Here is a 17965-nt window from a genome sequence, read left to right as displayed (position 1 = left end):
GTGTGTGTGTATGTGTATGTGCCCGTGTCATGGCCCACGTGTGGAGTTAGAGGACAACTTGTGAGAGCTGATTCTCTTCTTCTACCACATGGGTCCTGGGGATAGAACTCAGGTCATCAGGCATGGTAGCAGGTATCTTTACTGCTGAGTCATCCTGCTAGCCCCACTTCATTTAATTTTATGTCTTATAGAGTTTATAATGAGTAAAAGATTATATAAGGGTAATAATTCATCTGTAAACCTAGAAATGTACAGCCAATTTTGAAAGAGATGTACCCTAGCTCAGAAAAATGTTATTGAATAGGTTAATGCTGTTGTAATGAAATGCTTCTTCTAATAAAAAAAAAAAAAACAAACAACAGCAAATGTTGGAGGAAATAGACAAAGGAGGACCGTTTACACTACCTACAGGAATGTAAATTAGCCCAGCCACCACTGAAGTCAGTAAGGAGGATTTTCAAAAACTAAAAATAGATTTACCGCATGACCCAGCTGTACCACTCCTGGGTACTTACCCAAAGGACTCCAAGTCAACTCCATATCACAGAAATAGTCGGGTACTTTCCCCCCTTCTTACCCTCCTTCGCATCAACATTTACTGCAGCACTATCCACAATAGCTGAGTTATGAAACCAACCTGACTGTCCAACAATAGAATCATGGATAAAGAAGATATGTTAAATATACACAATAGAATTTTTGCATCCATAAAAAAGAATGAAGTTACATTGCTTGCCGGAAAATAGATACACCTGGAAATAATCATATTAAGCAAACTACACCAGTCTCAGAAAAACAAAGATTATGTTTTCTTTCATTTGTGGCTCTTGGCTTTTGTATAGTTAATTAAAATCATATATCTGTATATAAAATAAAGAAGTGAAATTTTCTGGGGAATCAAAAGGGATGAATGGGAAGAGGGGACGATGAGAAAAGGGAAGGAAGGAGGGTAAGGAGGGGGAAAGTACCTGAGGTATACTATACCTCTAAGAAAATTTAAATAAATCAATAACAAGAACTTCCAAGCTGGGGATGGTGAGGCATCCCTATAACCCCAGCACTTAGGAGGCTAAGGCAAGGTGTTCAAAAATTTAGACCAGCCTGAACTACATGGTGAGACTGCTTCAAGAAAAGTAAAGGACACTGAGATGAGGAGGGAGTGGGGGGGAGGGGGGAGGGAGGAAGGAAGGAAGGAAGGAAGTTGAGGCAAACCTTATTTCTGGTGAAAAGTCAGAACTTTTGGTAAGTCAAACAATGTAAGACTGTCAGGGAGATACATTAGAAGTTTAATCCCAAGTGAAACGATGTGGGGAAGTGGGGCCTAAAATATGTAATGGGGTCAGGGAGGCTGGCTGGTGAGTGGGTTAACGTCTTTCTCACACAAGTGGTTAGTAAGGTTAGTGAGTTCGAGAGTGGACTTGGTATGGAGCTGGTTCAGCTTTCTCTATCACCAACCTGTCCTCTGTCTTATGTTACAGGATGATGGAGCTGGATGAGTTGAGACCCTTGACCTTAGACTTCTCAAATTCCAGAACTAAAGGAAATCAATCTCTTTTTTATAAATTGCCCAGTCTGTACTAGACTGTTAAGGGAGCAGAAAATGCATGACATCAGGAGAGGAAGATGGCTGTCCTGGAACGAAGTTCTTTTTAGAGATACTGCTTGCAGGTCATTTGTTCCTCAGACCCAGCTCCCTGGAAGCAAGATGAAGTTCCTTTCATCTCTTTATCCTCGACACCTCATCCAGTACTTGAAACACATAGCAGGACAGACAAATGGATGATGGGAGGAACTGAATTCCAGATTAAGAAGGACGCACGAGAGACAGACTATGTATACTCGGAGAATACAGAAGCTATTTGGCTAATGTTGGGGGAACAACAAAGGAGAAGGACCTAGAGAGGCTGTTCACACCTCCCCCAGATGCAAACACTGTACTAGGTATTTGCACTTGTTAAAAATGCCAGGGCTGCTGGCTGTAAATCCCTAGATCTATCTCTAAGTCTGAGAGTTGCTGCTTTGGAAGATGGGAATATCCTACATAAAACATCACAGTTATGTTATCTTAAAAACAATAAAGCATGACAGAAAAAAAAACTCATTACATTTATGGTTTACATAGATTTTTAAGGCATGTGAATTATATAGCTCAGTAATTATGGGAGAGAAAATAGAGACGTTGATATCCTATGCAGAAGCATTTTTAATAAAGACATAGACTTATGCTGGTTAAATTATAAACCTATATAACCCCAAAATCGTATTATCAATGATCTTTTCAAACATGAGGTCTTTCAATCATCAGACAATACCAACTAATCCATACCAAATGGAAAACTCTGTAGGGATAAAGATTGTGTCTTAATGAGCTTGTCCACACACTGAACTGCCAAATCCAGGAAAAAAAAATGTCCCTATCCTATATTCCCACACACCAATGTATGGGAAAGATTACAGATGTTTTATGTTTATTTCCCTAATATTAATTAGAAATTGTTTATTTGAAATTAGGATCATCTGTATTCGAAATAAAATCTAAAAGAAAGTCAAAATTGGAAATGTTAGTCAGGTAAGTAAAAACTGACATTTTATCTAGCTATGAAAATAACTAACTTATTGAGAAGACATCATTTAGAAAGAGTAAAGAGTACTTTTATTCAAGTGTAAAGTATTATTATAAGCATTAGTAAGCCACCATGGAGGTATCAGACAGTAAGCTTTATGAAAACTGATATTTCAACTCTGCCATCTATTCACATTCTCTCTTTGGATTCAGAAGGAATAACCAGCATTTGCTGTCAATCTCTATGTGCATTTCAAACCAACCTTGAATTCTTTTCCTCTCCACAGGGAGATGTTTTTTCATAGTCATTACCATCAATTGACTACACTCCAGCACAATCATCCAGGGTAAGTATAGTTCAATTATTTGTAGTCAAGTCCTGCCTAAAACCATCTCAAGGCTTCCAAATGCTTTTAGAATAAAATGTAAAATCTTAAAGCAGCCTATACACAACTGTCTAAATGGTAGCTAGGTCATTTCATCCAAGTCTTTATGATAAATACTCTGGGCCTTTTAGTCTGTTTCTTAATGTGGTTTTTTTGTTTGTTTGGTTGGTTGGGTTTTTTTTGCTTATTTGGGTTTGGTTTTGTTTTATAAGAGACAAGGTCGAACTTGGTAGCCCAGGCTGGCCTTGAACTTGTGACAGTCCTCCTAACTGACTCATTTTCTGGAGTTCTGAGACTACAGACATATACCAGCACACCAGCTGCTAATCTGGGCCATTTTAAAGCTGACCATATATACACCATCTGTTTTCTTTATACCTTCCCCTAAGTGTCACATTCTGCAGACTTTTAAATCCAGACACTTCTCCTCTGTTGCACTTACGATCACTGTAATCCAAGGGTGAATATTCATCTGTGAGAATCAAGACGGCTGGAGCTATCCCCAGAGCTTAGCACAGTGCCTGGCATATACTGGAACTCAATCAAGTTTCCTTTATTGAATGCATTCGGGTGTGGCCTTTTCCTCAGCATGGCTATTCCTTTCTGGCAGCTCTGGATATGAGCTGGATGAGCCTGGGACAAGCAGCCTGTCTAGGACAGTCCCATGCTTGACAAAAGCTGGGGACACACATACAAGCTGCCAGTGTAGCATCTACAAAGTACGGATAAGAGGCCTGGTTTGGTCACAAGGCTCAGCAGTGTATGTTTCTGTGGAGACAGCTGTCATGGAGGTGTCAGAAGGCAAGAAGGGGCCAAGCAGCAGCACAAGAGAAATTCCTGGAGTGGGGAAACCTTCAAGAGCTGAAGGCTAAAGGCAACGTGAGGGCCAGAAACCCTTTTCTTCACTTACCTCTGCCTGTTAAGAGCAGGGCCTAGAGGAACTGACCCAGAAAGGAGGTGTGAGCATGCTCCGATTACACCTGGCCAAAGTGTGTAGCTTGCTGCTAAGGAAGTAACAGAGGACTTCCTACCAAAAGAATCCCAAATCTCAAAAGAGAATCTTGCTGGGCTAGAAATTTATAACCTCCCTGAGCTTGGGTTCAGGCAAGTTAAAATGCTTGTCCTAGTGAAGGTTCTTCACCTGAAAGTCACGAAGGTCAACACAGTCACGGGGAGGAACTGACTGGCCTCAGCAGGTCCTCTGACAAGGATGCAAACATGGGAAACAGAAACCTGAGAGGGAAATCAGAAGAGGAAGCTTTGCTGTCCATCTTTGTGACTGATTCCCTCACAGGTCTTCCTCTCTGCTTATCACTGAGCCTCAGAGCTTTCTGGACACCGGTTTCACTCTGTTGACTTATGACCGATGCATGACAGCTGAACTAAATTCTGGATAACATCCACCTAAAGCGGGACGCCCCATCCCAGGAGACATACAGTGATGTCTGTCAGGGACTCTAGAAAGTTCATGGGCTGAGAGCCTAGAGCATTTGGGGAAAAGGGAGAGCAAAAAGACATATCACATAGCCAACAGCACTTTCTCCCAAAGGCTCCTCCCGCAGCTTGGCAGACAAGACCTACACAAGACCACTAGCTTAACGCAGTGTATATAAGATAAAGAATTTATTGGCTTTATGCTAATCTATCACTCTGCTTCATACAGAACCAGGTAGGTCTAAGTAGAGAGAAGCCAAATGCCATTCTAAAATCACAGCAAAACCTCGGTTACCCACAAGTACACATTGCAGAATGCTTCCTCCACTGAGCCTGTAGTTTGAGGGGGACCCTCTCTCTGCACACTTAGTATTAAGGAGAAAAAGGCAATTTCCCATTTGCCTTAAAAATGCTATTAATGCAATCATACTACCTCTCCTTAACAGTCCCCATAACCCAGAGCAAAGGCAGTTAAAAAGTCTGTATGTCCCTGGTGAGTGGAGTATTACCTGACATAACTTCCCCAATTCACCAGTTTAAGGAAGCCACAGACTGACACTGGTAACTAACAAGTGCCATTGGCCTGTGACTCCTGAGGTGACTGCAGTTAGGATCAATGGCCAGACATCAGCAAAGAAAGCATATCGTCAGCACACAGGGGCCCAGACAGCAAAACAGACAGGCTTCACACAACTTTGGAATCAGAGTTTCCAGGGCCCAAGCCTCAGCTTGGCCACTTCTGGTGTGTATGGTCTGTAACTTCTCTTGTCTTACTTCCCTATTAAAAGGAAGATACCTACATTGTTAGACCGAAGTGAGGGTAATATCTGAAAGGCTGAATGCTTCTCACTAAACTTCAAAAGAAAAATTGCACCAAAACACATGATCACGCACATACACATACCCATCACCCTAAAATATATCTTTCTGGGGCAAAATTTGAACTTGCAAATAGCTGCATCTTAGTATCTTCTATGACTTTTGCATGCTACACTTCTGCAAATGCTACTTTATATGACATCTTCCCCATTACACTGAAAAATCAGTTAATGGCCCAATAAGCAAATGAGAACTCTTTTGGAAAATGGGTTCTGATACCTTGTGAAAAGTAGGCAGGAGGAGAGGCTCCTTCCTGAGGATCTTCAAAAAGAAATAGAAACATCTCTCAGCCAAGCCACCTGTGGCCATGTTGGACCAGGCCTAGAGAATATTTCCCCTTTGAAATTCTAGGTAATTTTTATTACCTGAAGAGATGGGGAAACCATTTCATATCCAAGTGAAAGTCAGAAACTAATGGCATGTACAAGCTTCAAAAATTAGTCACTGGTTACCATGGTGATGCAAATATTACCTAACAACTCACTGGGCTGTAAGTAACCAAGAGGATGCTAACTGTGCTATTTGAAGAATGAAAAAGGGTCTATTTTTGGAGAGAGCTCATTTGCAAAAACTTAGATGCAGACTGAGGGTAGGGGTCAAGATGCACTGTGGTCTCCTGTCCTGTGCATGTCCAACTTTGTGCTTCAGACAGGCACACACAACTGTGCCCAGTAAGAGTGAAGAAGAGTGGTGACATTTTATTTACAAACAAAAAGCTATGATTGGGAAGATGAATCTTCTCACTCCCTAAACTCTTAAACCACTAATCTCCGTGACTGTGTGCAGAAGACCTGATGGCAGATTGAATAGGACAGTTCCTTTGAAACCCTAATGTAAGAATTTCTTAGACAAACAAGATTCCGCCCCCCAAATGATTACAATGCCTCCAAAAATAATAAATGACCTTCTGTTTTCAGTAGTTTGGATTTTCTTAGTGTAGATGAATTTTAATTAGAAAAAGATGAAGCAATGTTATATGATGCTATTCATATCTTTTTAAAATCATTTTCAGAAATGGCAGTGCAAACATAACCTCCTTAATCAAATGTTGTGACAACTTCTGGTCAGAGTGCACCTTGTTCCATATGCAAAGGTCCTGCCCTTTGGAAAAGAGACTCGTCCATGGACCAGGGATCTTTGAGGAATTCTTAGGTTTGCTATGTCCAATTCCCAGGAGGGTTCCTTAAAACGGAAGCTGCCAGGATCACCAGATGCTCGCTGAGTCAGTCTCTGTAGTTGAAACTGGGAAATCTGCATTTGTAAATGGTTCTCCCTGTAATCTGTATGTAAAACTGCCAAAATATTAAGACCTTCAGCCAGTGTTGACAGGGGATGTGACAGCTACTGGTGGACACAAGTTAGTATGCCTTACTCAAAGGCAGGGCTATTTGTGAACCAGTGACTTGCTCACTACAACCCAAGCTGAAGGATCAGCACAATCTATATGCATTGCATGTGAGCGTATGAGACAAACATTTCACAGACACTACAGGGGGCAGACTCTGAGCTTCTTTGTTCCACACTCACTGTAATGTTGCTGCAACCAGCTGAATTGATTTCCTCTCCATGGCTGAATGAAATCACAGTAATACATTTAACTGCTAACATTTAACTTTTATTTATTTATACCCCCATGATCTCACAAATAGCATGCAGATTACACAGGTTCAGCATAAAATAAATAAAAAATATTAAGAAAATAAAATGAAAACTAAGTATTTATGGACTAAATCATAGAAATGAAAAGCATACTTAAAGGCAACCCACACCTGCCAGGAAACCTAATCTACTAGCCACCTCTCCATCTTTAGCCATCAATGTAAAAAGGAAACCTGATGAGTCATGAGAGGCCCAATGTCCACCTGGGAAGGACAAAGCAATTTCTGAAGACATTCCCAGACCTCAGGCTACAGCTCTCCTGATAACAGGATGAGGCACCCTCTGCAGGGAATGAAAAGGAGCATAAGCATATTCTACTGTTTCTTCCTCCACCATCACTTGATTCACAATGGCATTACTATGGCCACCCAAGGGACTGCTGACTGGGACAAATGAAGTCTACCACATACTAGAGCCTGAAGTCACCCAACTCTCCCTCCTTCAGAGCACCTTGTATTCACTTGGTTCTAGCACCAGTCACCTGGTTGTAATGTCAGGAGCTGGGTAGGCTCTTCCCTCCCTGCCCATTGGTCCACAAGGTTTCCATCCCTGAGGACAGTGACGCTTGTCTATACTTCAGCAAGTTCTCCCAGAAGTTGAGTGGAATGCCCAACTGTTTCTGAACTTTCCAAATGGTTCAGAAACTTTAGAACACAAATACTCTAGAAGCACAAAAATCTAAACTTGCTTCTCGGTTCTAGAGTGAAGTATTTGATCATGATCTACCCACTTGATATCAGTGGTTTGGATTTTTTTTTTTTTTTTAATCTGTTAACCAAGGGTGATATTATGAGATCAGAGTTTAGTATTAGGGAAAAATGAACAAACAGGTGCAATTTGCCTGGCTCAGCTAATCATGCACAATAGGTGCTCAATAAACACTAGTTTACCTTCCATTATCAGAAAACTTTTTTTTTAAATTTTATTTATTATTTTTATTTTATATGCATACGTGTATTGGCTGCATGTAAGTAAATGCACTCGTGTTGTGCAATATCTGCAGAGGTCAGAAGAGGCTGTTGGATCCCCTGGGACTGGAGTTACAGACAGTTGTTACCTGCCATGTGGATGCTGGGATTCGAACCCGGGTCTTCTGCAAGAACAACCAGTGTTCTTAACTGCTGAGCCATCTCTCCAGCCCCTTGGAAAGCTTTTTTTAAATAATAATTTTTCTTTCTTTCAGGGTCACTCATAGTTTTCACAAATCTCCACTTTTCATCCAAACTTGTTAAAATCACCCAAGAAGAAAGACTCTCGCTGTCTATATGTCACACTTCAAAAACTTTCTTGTTCTTTTTATAAGTACTTTCAGCAAAAACAAAAACAAAGCGAGGGAGGAGGAAAGTGTTTGAGAAAAGATAATTAAACTAAGTAAATATCAATATCTTCAGCCAAGCAACAAAAGAAATAATTAAAGTATTTACTATTTGAAAACAAATGTGGAGGCAAGATGGCTCAGTGGGTACAGGCGCTTGCCACCAAGCTTGACAGCCTGAGTTTAATCCCCAGGACCCATAGGGTAGAAGGAGCGAACCAACTCCCACATGTTGTCCTCTGACCTCAGTATGTTGTGCCGTGGCTCATGGGTCATACATCCACATGCAAATAAATATAATTTTTAAAATGATGATGTTTGCTAAACTGGACTCAGAAACATATTTAGACTTTACATTTGAATGTGCTAAATATCATCTTTTTGATGCTAAAGTAGCAGGTTTTTGTTTTAAAACCCTATTGATAAACACACAAAAACTTAGACTAGAATGTTTAGTCCTAAACAGAATAAATATTAATCCTGATTTATCTCTTTTCAATATGAATGTTCCAGATTAAATAGTGTAGCAAACCTACCTTTTCTGTGATGTAGAAGTTTGAACTATCAGCGTGCTGCAGTGCAAAATATTCATGGTTGTCAAGAGACCACCTAAAACATAAGCATAAAGAAAAATGAGAAACACTAAAGTGGCCATTTCCATTTATTAGTGTTACAGGACTAAGTGAATTAAACTCTCCAGGATTAGAGTTGGGCCAGTACAACATATTTCATAATGCAGCTCCCCGAACAAAACAGCATTCGCCCACTGTCACTACCCTGACCCCAGGCATTTCACATGTGGATTATCTAGCTTATTCCAAGCCTACTTTCAGCATTTAATCTTCAAGACCAGCAGGGAGGAGTCATTTTAAATCTCAACATTCTTCCTTATTTTGAAGGATTGAAGCACAGAGAAGGAAATTAATCCAATTTAAATTTTTGGCAATTTAACACACTCCAATTCTCTGAATTCTACATTTGATCAGTATACTTAATGCAGATTGGAACACTCCAATTAAATATTCCATGCCTTATGCAAATTCCCAGTAATATACTGGAGTCACAGCTTTACTTCACTAGTCAACACAGCTCACGCAATTTCGATCCGTGTTTTTCCTTGGACTGTTGGAACAGCCAGAGAAGGATGAAGCACATGGGTGTGAAGCCCAGGTCTTTTCTGGCATCTGAGTGATGGGGTGTGTGCTCAGCCCCGGGAACCTGTAGACTGCTCAAGGAATACAATTTCCCCAAACAAATAAAAAGCAAACCCACTGTGCAGAGCATCCAGTCACTTCACACTTTCTTCTCTTTGAGGAACAATGATAAGACTTTGGTGCAAAGAGTGTGCGACTCCTACCCAACACTTATTGGTGACTTTGGAGAGGTCCAGTGTTGAGTTATGAATATTATTTATGATTAGTATTTACTTATAATGCTATAAATATTTTATTTGCCTACCAATAATAGCCTAAAGAACGTCTGAATTCTGAGCAACACTTACCCATCACACACTTCCTTTATTATGGCAGACAGTGGTTTTTTCTGCAAATAAAAAAAGGAAATACCATTAGTTTCATTTCATCATTTTAAACAGAAAAAAAGAAACTAACTTTAAAAAATATGAGCAAGGAAAACTTTCATTTGCTAGTTGTCAATGAGTCTCTTACTTTTCTGAAGATAACAAACTACTAAGTGTTTCTACCAAATTTATTCATAATTTATTACCCTATGGTACTTGTTCTATACATAGCATTATTAACTTCACTACATATGCACTATATTTAAATTTGTCTCATTAAAATCAAGATGAAACATCACTGTGTTCAAAGATGTTGTACAGGCAATGGAAGCCTGTGAGGTCAAGGTGCAGCGAGTTCTTCAAGCTGTTCATGAGTCAGGCAAGAGGCCTTTGGTATTATGCAAACAAACTTTGATTCAAGATATTTTAAAGATTCATTTTACTTTTAAATTAGGTGTGTGTGTGTGTGTGTGTGTGTGTGTGTGTGTGTCTATGTATACGTAAGTGCTGGTACCCAGTGGTCAGAGGCATTGGATCCTCTGGAGCTGGAGTTACAGGTGGTTATGAGCAACCCAATGGATGCTGAGATCCCAACTTGTGTCTTTAGCAAGAGCATTACATGCTCTTAACCTCTGAGCCATCTCTCTAGCCCTTGATTCATGCTATTTTTATGAGAACATGTGGCAAATGGGATCTGGAAGGTTGCAAAATTGTTCCTGCAGAGGCATCACCTTAACTCAACTGCAGCTCCAGTAAATGCCACTTGTGCAGCAGCTTGAGCCAGATACACCAGAGCAATGAGATCCTGGCACCATGTGCTGTGGTGTCAACTGGCGGCTGACCACAGCTGTGCACCCCCCAACAAAGGAATGCAGTGAGGACATACAAGCAGACACTGTCCTGGGGGAGGAGGAAAGGGAGGGTGTGCCAACCAGAGGAAAAACCCAGACAGGAGAAGAGAGGAAGAGAAACGAGACAAGTACAATGCAAGGTTATAGATTTTTCAAATACACCCATCAAAAAGCTATTGGGGGGTGGAGAGATGGCTCAGAGGTTAAGAACATTGACTGTTCTTGCAGAAGACCTGGGTTCAAATCCCAGCACCCACATGGCAACTAACAACTGTCCATAACTCCAGTTCCAGGGGATCCAACAGCCTCTTCTGTCCTCTGTGGGCATTGCATGACACAGGTGCACTTACCTACATGCAGGTATAACACTCATATACATAAAATAAAAATAACAAACAAAATATTTTTTTAAAAAGCTAGTAGAACATAAACAAGGTCTACTCTTGCCCCTGTAAAAAGAGGTTTGGTACCCAGGTAGAAATTCTGACCCAGATTGTCAAGTTCAGGCCCCAGCAAGGCTACTGTGTCTGCAGTGTAACCCATTGTTGCCTTAATCGGCAAAGCCTCAGCTGGGTTTTCTGTAAAAATGTAGCTGCTACTCAATCTTAAAGAGTATTCTGAAAATTAAAAGAATTATAAAAGGTTAGGGTCCTCATCCTCCAGTGTCACTGACAGCTCATCCTTGGCCTTGGGAAAGAGGCTGTCTGTCTATTGTGCAGGAGAACTCTAAGCACTGCCCTTGTGGCCCTCTGCACCCCGTGGAAAGCTCAGCTGCTGTTCAGTATCCCAAAGAATTCCAGCACTGTATTTTCCCTCCACGTGCTCAAGGCAGCATCTGCCTCTGGCTGCAACTATACCCACATTGGGTAGTAAAAAGGACCCAATAGTATTATTTTTAAAGTTACCTTTTAGTTTATTGAATTATTTTGACATATTAATTAACACATTACCTGCACACATATTTGAGGGTCAGTGTGGCTTTCAACACATGCATACAATGTGCAGGGATCAGCTCAAGGGAGCTGACATATCTACTACCTCAGACACACATCCGTTCTTTGTGTGGGGAACATTCAAAATCATTTTTGCTGGGTATTTTGGAATTTTTAAGTAATTTCCCCCCCAGAATTATCCTTCTGTCCTATAGAACGTTCTCATGTATTTCTCCTGGGTTACATCACAGTTTAGTGGTACAATATGTACTTGGGATGGGTAAAGCCCTAGGTTCATTATTCTGCACCCCACCAAAATGTGTCCCTCCTATCTAACTGCACCCTTCACCCTTAACTAGCCTCTCTCTGTCCTATGCATATGCCCTGTTCTAGCCTTTGGAAATCAACATTCAATTTTCAATTTATTTGAGATCATTTTAGGTTCCTCATAATATGTGTTTGGCTTTTCGAGTCTGACTTATTTCACTTAACATCATGTCCTCCAGGGAAACCAAGACTTATGGAGAAGTGGCAAGAATCAATCGTATTCTTGATATCCTGAATTGGTCTCCTTCAGTAAGAACAGAAATGAAGACTGGGGTGCACAGTTAAGTCCATGCTGCTCGAGTCTTGGGTCTTTGCCGGGGTCTATAACTTTAGCCACAAGCTGAAGGGCAAACGTGTTCTTACAACCAAAAGGCAAAGGAATTTTAGGAACAAAACTTTTATGGGACTGAGCACAGTGGCACATGCCTATAATCCCAGCATTCTGGAGGCAGAGGCAAGAGACAAATTCAAGGACAGCCTGGGTTATAGAGTGACATTCTCTCATAAAAGAAAACAAAAAATACTAAAAAAACAAAAAATTCCTTTACCAGTAAGAGAGCAAATTTGTTCTTCCAGTAGCCAAATTCCTCCAGGATACAAGGATATAAAGACAGGCACTATCAGAGAATCTCTTAGCCCCAAATCTTTTCTTACGTACTAAAAGATAAACACAAATAATAGGGCCAGGCTGCAGTCTTAAGTCACACTGAAGCAGCAGACCAGGTCAACAGGACAGTGTCGTTGCAGTAGGACATAGCTCCAAAAGCAATTGTTCCCCAAATCAAACATCTAAGTAGAGGTTTCACACAATGACTTGGTATCATTTCCCATCAAATTCACAGATACAGAACCCAGCTTTCAATAGACTGAAATCTCTGGAACAGTTTCATATCTGGAGCATTCTGAAGTTGGATATGGAGGCACAAAGCTTAGAGACTCAACAGACAAAGACTAAAGAAAAATTCTCAGTCAGAGAGGAAACGCAATGATGGCTGGCTGAACACCCAAAATGCAGCTCAGCCAATCAGGGTGACTGTTCCACAAGGATGGGGCTGACCCGGAGGCCCTCTTCATAGTCTTTCTCTCTGTTTCAGTCGAACTTCAGCCCCCGATCACCTCAATCATTGGAGCCTTAATCCAATAGCCTTTGGCAGTTCACACCTTCCTTCTCCTGTCAGCCTCATTTCACACTGTTTCTTCTTCCTTCTGAAACCTCCTTTCCAGAGCATCTGTGACATGTCCTGTCTAAGAAATATGTCCTAGTTCCTAACTCCAAACTTCTGTTCTTGTCTTCTTTGCTTTTATCAGTCAACTCCTCATGGATCTCACCTGACTTCAATGATTCTAAGTGTACAGTTCTGTTTCCGAAGACTCCCTTGAAAATCAGTTACACAGAGCAAGTCACCTCCCCTCAGACAATGTAATAATGCACAGTCAGAAGTCATCACTCCATGGATTCCCTAGCCCTTCACCTAGCTGAGCATACCATGACCCTCTCATCCTCTAAGCTTGTTTAAACGAGCTTACTAGTCCTTCATCCTGACTGTGACACTCCACCTACTAAGACCCTTCACCCTCAGTGTTCACCCCACTCTCTGTGACCCTTCACCCTAACTGCAACATCCCAATTGTGACACCCCACCATCTGTGACCCATCACCCTCAGTGCTCACCCCAACCCTCTGTGACCCTTCACCCTCACTGTGACACCCCACCTTCTGTGATCCATCATTCTCACTGTGACACCCCCATCCTCTGTGACCTTCACTCTCAATGTGACACCCACATCCCTCTGTTACCCTTCTCCCTTACTGTGTCACCCTCCCTTTTGTGACCCTTCACCCTAATTGTGACACCCTCACTTGACACTCTGCCCTCTGTGACTCTTCACCCTCACTATGACACCCTTTCCTTAGTGACATCCCACTCTCTGTGACCCTTCACCCCCCACTGTATGACTCTTCTCTCTCACTGTGTCACCTTGCTCTTTGTGACCCTTCACCCTCACTGTGACACCCTCACTGTAACACTTCATCCTATCTGTGACACCTCAACTGTGACATCCCACCCTCTGTGACCCTTCACTCTCACTGTGACACCCTCTCACTGTGTCACCTTGCTCTTTGTGACCCTTCACCCTCACTGTGACACCTCAACTGTGACATCCCACCCTCTGTGACCCTTCACCCTCACTGTGACACGTCAACTGTGACATCCCACCCTCTGTGACCCTTCACCCTCACTGTGACACCTCAACTGTGACATCTCGCCCTCTGTGACCCTTCTCCCACCCTGTGGCAGAACTGCTACCCATGGGGAACATTATCTAAACTGGTATCAGGCTGTAGAGAAGTCCTCCACTGTACTATCTCTCCTCCTTCTCCTTCTCCTTCTCCTCCTCCTCTTCCCCTCCCTCCTCCTCAGAACTCCTCTTCCTCAGAACTCCTGCCTCAGCATGCCATAAATCCTCCAGCTCTGTCTGTCATCTTAGTACCCTGAATTCTGCTTCCTCAGCCCAGTACCTTCCTGAATGCCAGCTCATCATTAATAATCACTTTTATAAATTTCCAATCAGATGCTGACTGCCAAGCCAACCTGGGTTTATCAACTCGTGAATCCCTGCACTCCAAGTGCCTACTGTGGGCAGTTCTTTTAGGGTCATTTCAGGGGACTTTCCCTGCCTTCCCCTTCATCTTCTCTGTTCTGTGACACAGACATTTACAAGAAACCGCATCTCACATTATATCATCACCACCTTCCTCCTTTCAAGACCTTTCATACTACCCTTACCCTTTTGATGACATCACCAAATCTCCTCCACCCGTATCAACTATAATTATACAAAATTAAACTTCTTTCAAATTTTACTCATATGACTCTTCTACAAACTTCCGTGGATACTCAGTGATCATAACCACTCCCACTTCTGACAACATGTTCCACTACTGTTTGTTTCTAAGCAGCAGCTGCTGGTCATAAGCTTTTAGACACATGAAAGCTGTCACTATTCTACACAGATTCAGTCTTAGGAGATTCAGGATGCATGGCTTAGAAGAGCACTGGGCCAGCTGATGAATACAGCTCTGCAGATAACAAAACATGCACAGATTAAACTGCCAGCATCATCAGTAAGCATACCCAACAGGTAGGCCATATTACTCTCAAACAAGCAAGACTAATCCAGGTACCAAACCAGAAAGCTGGTTTTCTATCACTGTTTTCTCACTTCCTGCATAAACTCTTCAGTTTGACATGAGTTGTGTAACTGACCAGTGAGTTCCAAACATTCACATAAAGGTTCTACAAGATATTCCTGTCTGTCTAGTTCTTCAAGAAATGGGAGTAGGGTGAATGGGAAAAGACATAAATGGCTTTCTTAAACTCACTGAATAATTTGCTGCTCACTCATTGTCTTAATTTCTTTTCTGTTGCTGTGGTAAAATACTCCAACCAGAAGCGACTTAGAGGAGAAAAAGGGTTATTTGGGTTATACTTTCAGGTCTCAGTCCAACACTGGGAAAGTCAAGGTAGGAATTCAAGGCAGGAAGCTGGAGGCAAGAATCATGGAAGAATGCTTGGAGGGATATTTGGCACATTTCCCACTTCTGACAACATGTTCCACTACTGTTTGTTTCTAAGCAGCAGCTGCTGGTCATAAGCTTTTAGACACATGAAAGCTGTCACTATTCTACACAGATTCAGTCTTAGGAGATTCAGGATGCATGGCTTAGAAGAGCACTGGGCCAGCTGATGAATACAGCTCTGCAGATAACAAAACATGCACAGATTAAACTGCCAGCATCATCAGTAAGCATACCCAACAGGTAGGCCATATTACTCTCAAACAAGCAAGACTAATCCAGGTACCAAACCAGAAAGCTGGTTTTCTATCACTGTTTTCTCACTTCCTGCATAAACTCTTCAGTTTGACATGAGTTGTGTAACTGACCAGTGAGTTCCAAACATTCACATAAAGGTTCTACAAGATATTCCTGTCTGTCTAGTTCTTCAAGAAATGGGAGTAGGGTGAATGGGAAAAGACATAAATGGCTTTCTTAAACTCACTGAATAATTTGCTGCTCACTCATTGTCTTAATTTCTTTTCTGTTGCTGTGGTAAAATACTCCAACCAGAAGCGACTTAGAGGAGAAAAAGGTTTATTTGGGTTATACTTTCAGGTCTCAGTCCAACACTGGGGAAGTCAAGGTAGGAATTCAAGGCAGGAAGCTGGAGGCAAGAACCATGGAAGAATGCGGTTTGCTGGCTCATTACCTGGATTGCCCACAGGCTCCTGTTCACCTAGCTTTCTTATACAGCCCAGGACCACCTGAGTAGGAATGGTATGACCAACAGTGTTTCATTTTAGAATATATTCTTGCTTGCAGAAAGACTCATTGCTTTTGCTACTAACACTGAGATGTTGGTGCATGCATCTCTAATTTGTATGTATCTGATTATTACTAGTCATAATCAGTTGCACTTGGATCCTTGGTGCCTGTGTATGTCTATAAAGACATAGCATAGATTTCAATGGTAATGTTTATCACCTCTACTAATTAACATGATGTATATTTCCATGCATCCTCATCAAATATATTGCATTTTTTAAAATTTATTGATTTTGTGTGTGTGTGTGTCTGTGTGTGTGTGTGTGTTATCACACAGAACATCCCAAACCATCGTATTCAACTACACACACACCTCCCAGATGGCCTCCTCCCATAGCCTCCCTCCCCCTACTAAAGCCCTTATACTCTGATATCCCTGCTACTGTCTGCTGGGTTGTCGGCATCCCCAGGCATTCCCCACTACTTGCCCTTCTGGTGAATCTAATCAGCCTATCTAGACATCTTTGTTTTGGGAGGGTAAGCTTTACCTTTCTAGCAGGAATCAGTTGTCAATAGTCCTTTAGATAACATTGGGGTCTGCTGTTCATTTTCCCAGTTCTATGCTGGGTTACTATCTGGGAGTCCCTTTGGCCACCGTGGTCAACAGCTCAAAAAAAGGTATATCCTATCTGGAATTGTTGCCTCTTATGTAGCCTTTAGCTATGCATATGGAATCTTAAGAAGTTATATTGGCCCCTTTAATCTTTGGTTATACTTTCCTTTTGGGTGTTTAAGGACATACAGTTGGCCCAGATGAACCAATTTAGTTTTACTCTTAAGGTCATTGAGGATCTGTTCCTCAGGGGTCAACATCGATTGGGAGGAGCCCCTGGCTCCTTTCTTTTACCAGTTGCACCTGTGTGAAGATAAGTCAAAGGTCCTGCTCAACCATTGTTGGCTTCGCTTGGAAGCATGGAGGAAATGATTCCTCTGTGCTGACCCTCCTCTTTATAGACAGGACACTGGCTCAAGTCCATCTGGTAGGGTCTTCTCAGCCTCCCTGATCAAGAGGACAGGTGACCCACCACAATTACAGGGAGAGATACTCATAGTCCCCTGGAACTAGTCGACCTCAGAGGGCAAGGAGCAAAAACTGTCCTTTATGCCCCTCTGACCAAATTATTATAGGCCTCAAAGCATGTCTGTTAAACACCCAACAAGGATAGTTCTACCAGTCTGGTACTTTTAATTACTGTGTGTCATGTAGATAAATCTTGGGGAAAGTAAATTGTTCTCAGATAAACCTTACCTAGACATATATTTCTTGATCTGCTATGTATAATTTGTCAGTAGGTTGTAGGAGTAATATGGTTCCCTCTGGTTTTCAAAACTAGCTGGGCATTGTTCATCTCTTGCATTGTCTCACCCTCCATCATGGTTTTCCCACTTAAGGTGCCCCCATTTCCACCCTCACTCCCTTAATAATACCCTTCTCCTATGGTCCTACCTCTCTTGAGCTCCTTCTTTCTCTTTATCCCCTAGGTTCCTTGTATACCTTTCCCTCCCTGCTCCTTTAAACTAACCCAATTTTTATCCATATCTCTGCTATTAAGGCCTGTTTCCTACTGTTCTCTTTCAGATTCTTTCTTTTCCTTTACCTCACTGTTTCCTTTCCATTATCCTGGTTCCTATACTTATGTTTGGTTGCATACTTATTTATCAGAGACTGGTTCTAGGATCCACATATGAGGAAGAATATATGTCCATTTTTTT

The 17965-nt window shown here is 41.7% G+C and overlaps 1 protein-coding gene across 4 annotated transcripts in view; it reads right to left on the bottom strand.

Moving 5' to 3' along the window:
- Elmo1 (engulfment and cell motility 1) overlaps positions 1 to 17965 on the bottom strand; it is a 624760-nt gene that overhangs the window by 459286 nt on the left and 147509 nt on the right. For all 4 annotated transcript variants that reach the window (XM_029569533.1, XM_008845428.2, XM_008845430.3 and 1 more), the window contains 2 exons: positions 9738 to 9778; positions 8773 to 8845 (listed from right to left, as the gene is read on the bottom strand). In XM_029569533.1, coding sequence (XP_029425393.1) covers positions 8773 to 8845; positions 9738 to 9778 — 114 coding nt within the window. The remainder of the gene's footprint in view (positions 1 to 8772; positions 8846 to 9737; positions 9779 to 17965) is intronic.

The sequence above is a fragment of the Nannospalax galili genome, unplaced genomic scaffold (genome assembly GCF_000622305.1).
Source record: "Nannospalax galili isolate Female #2095 unplaced genomic scaffold, S.galili_v1.0 scaffold962, whole genome shotgun sequence".
NCBI lineage: Eukaryota > Metazoa > Chordata > Mammalia > Rodentia > Spalacidae > Nannospalax > Nannospalax galili.
This window is presented reverse-complemented; position numbering and strand designations above follow the sequence as displayed.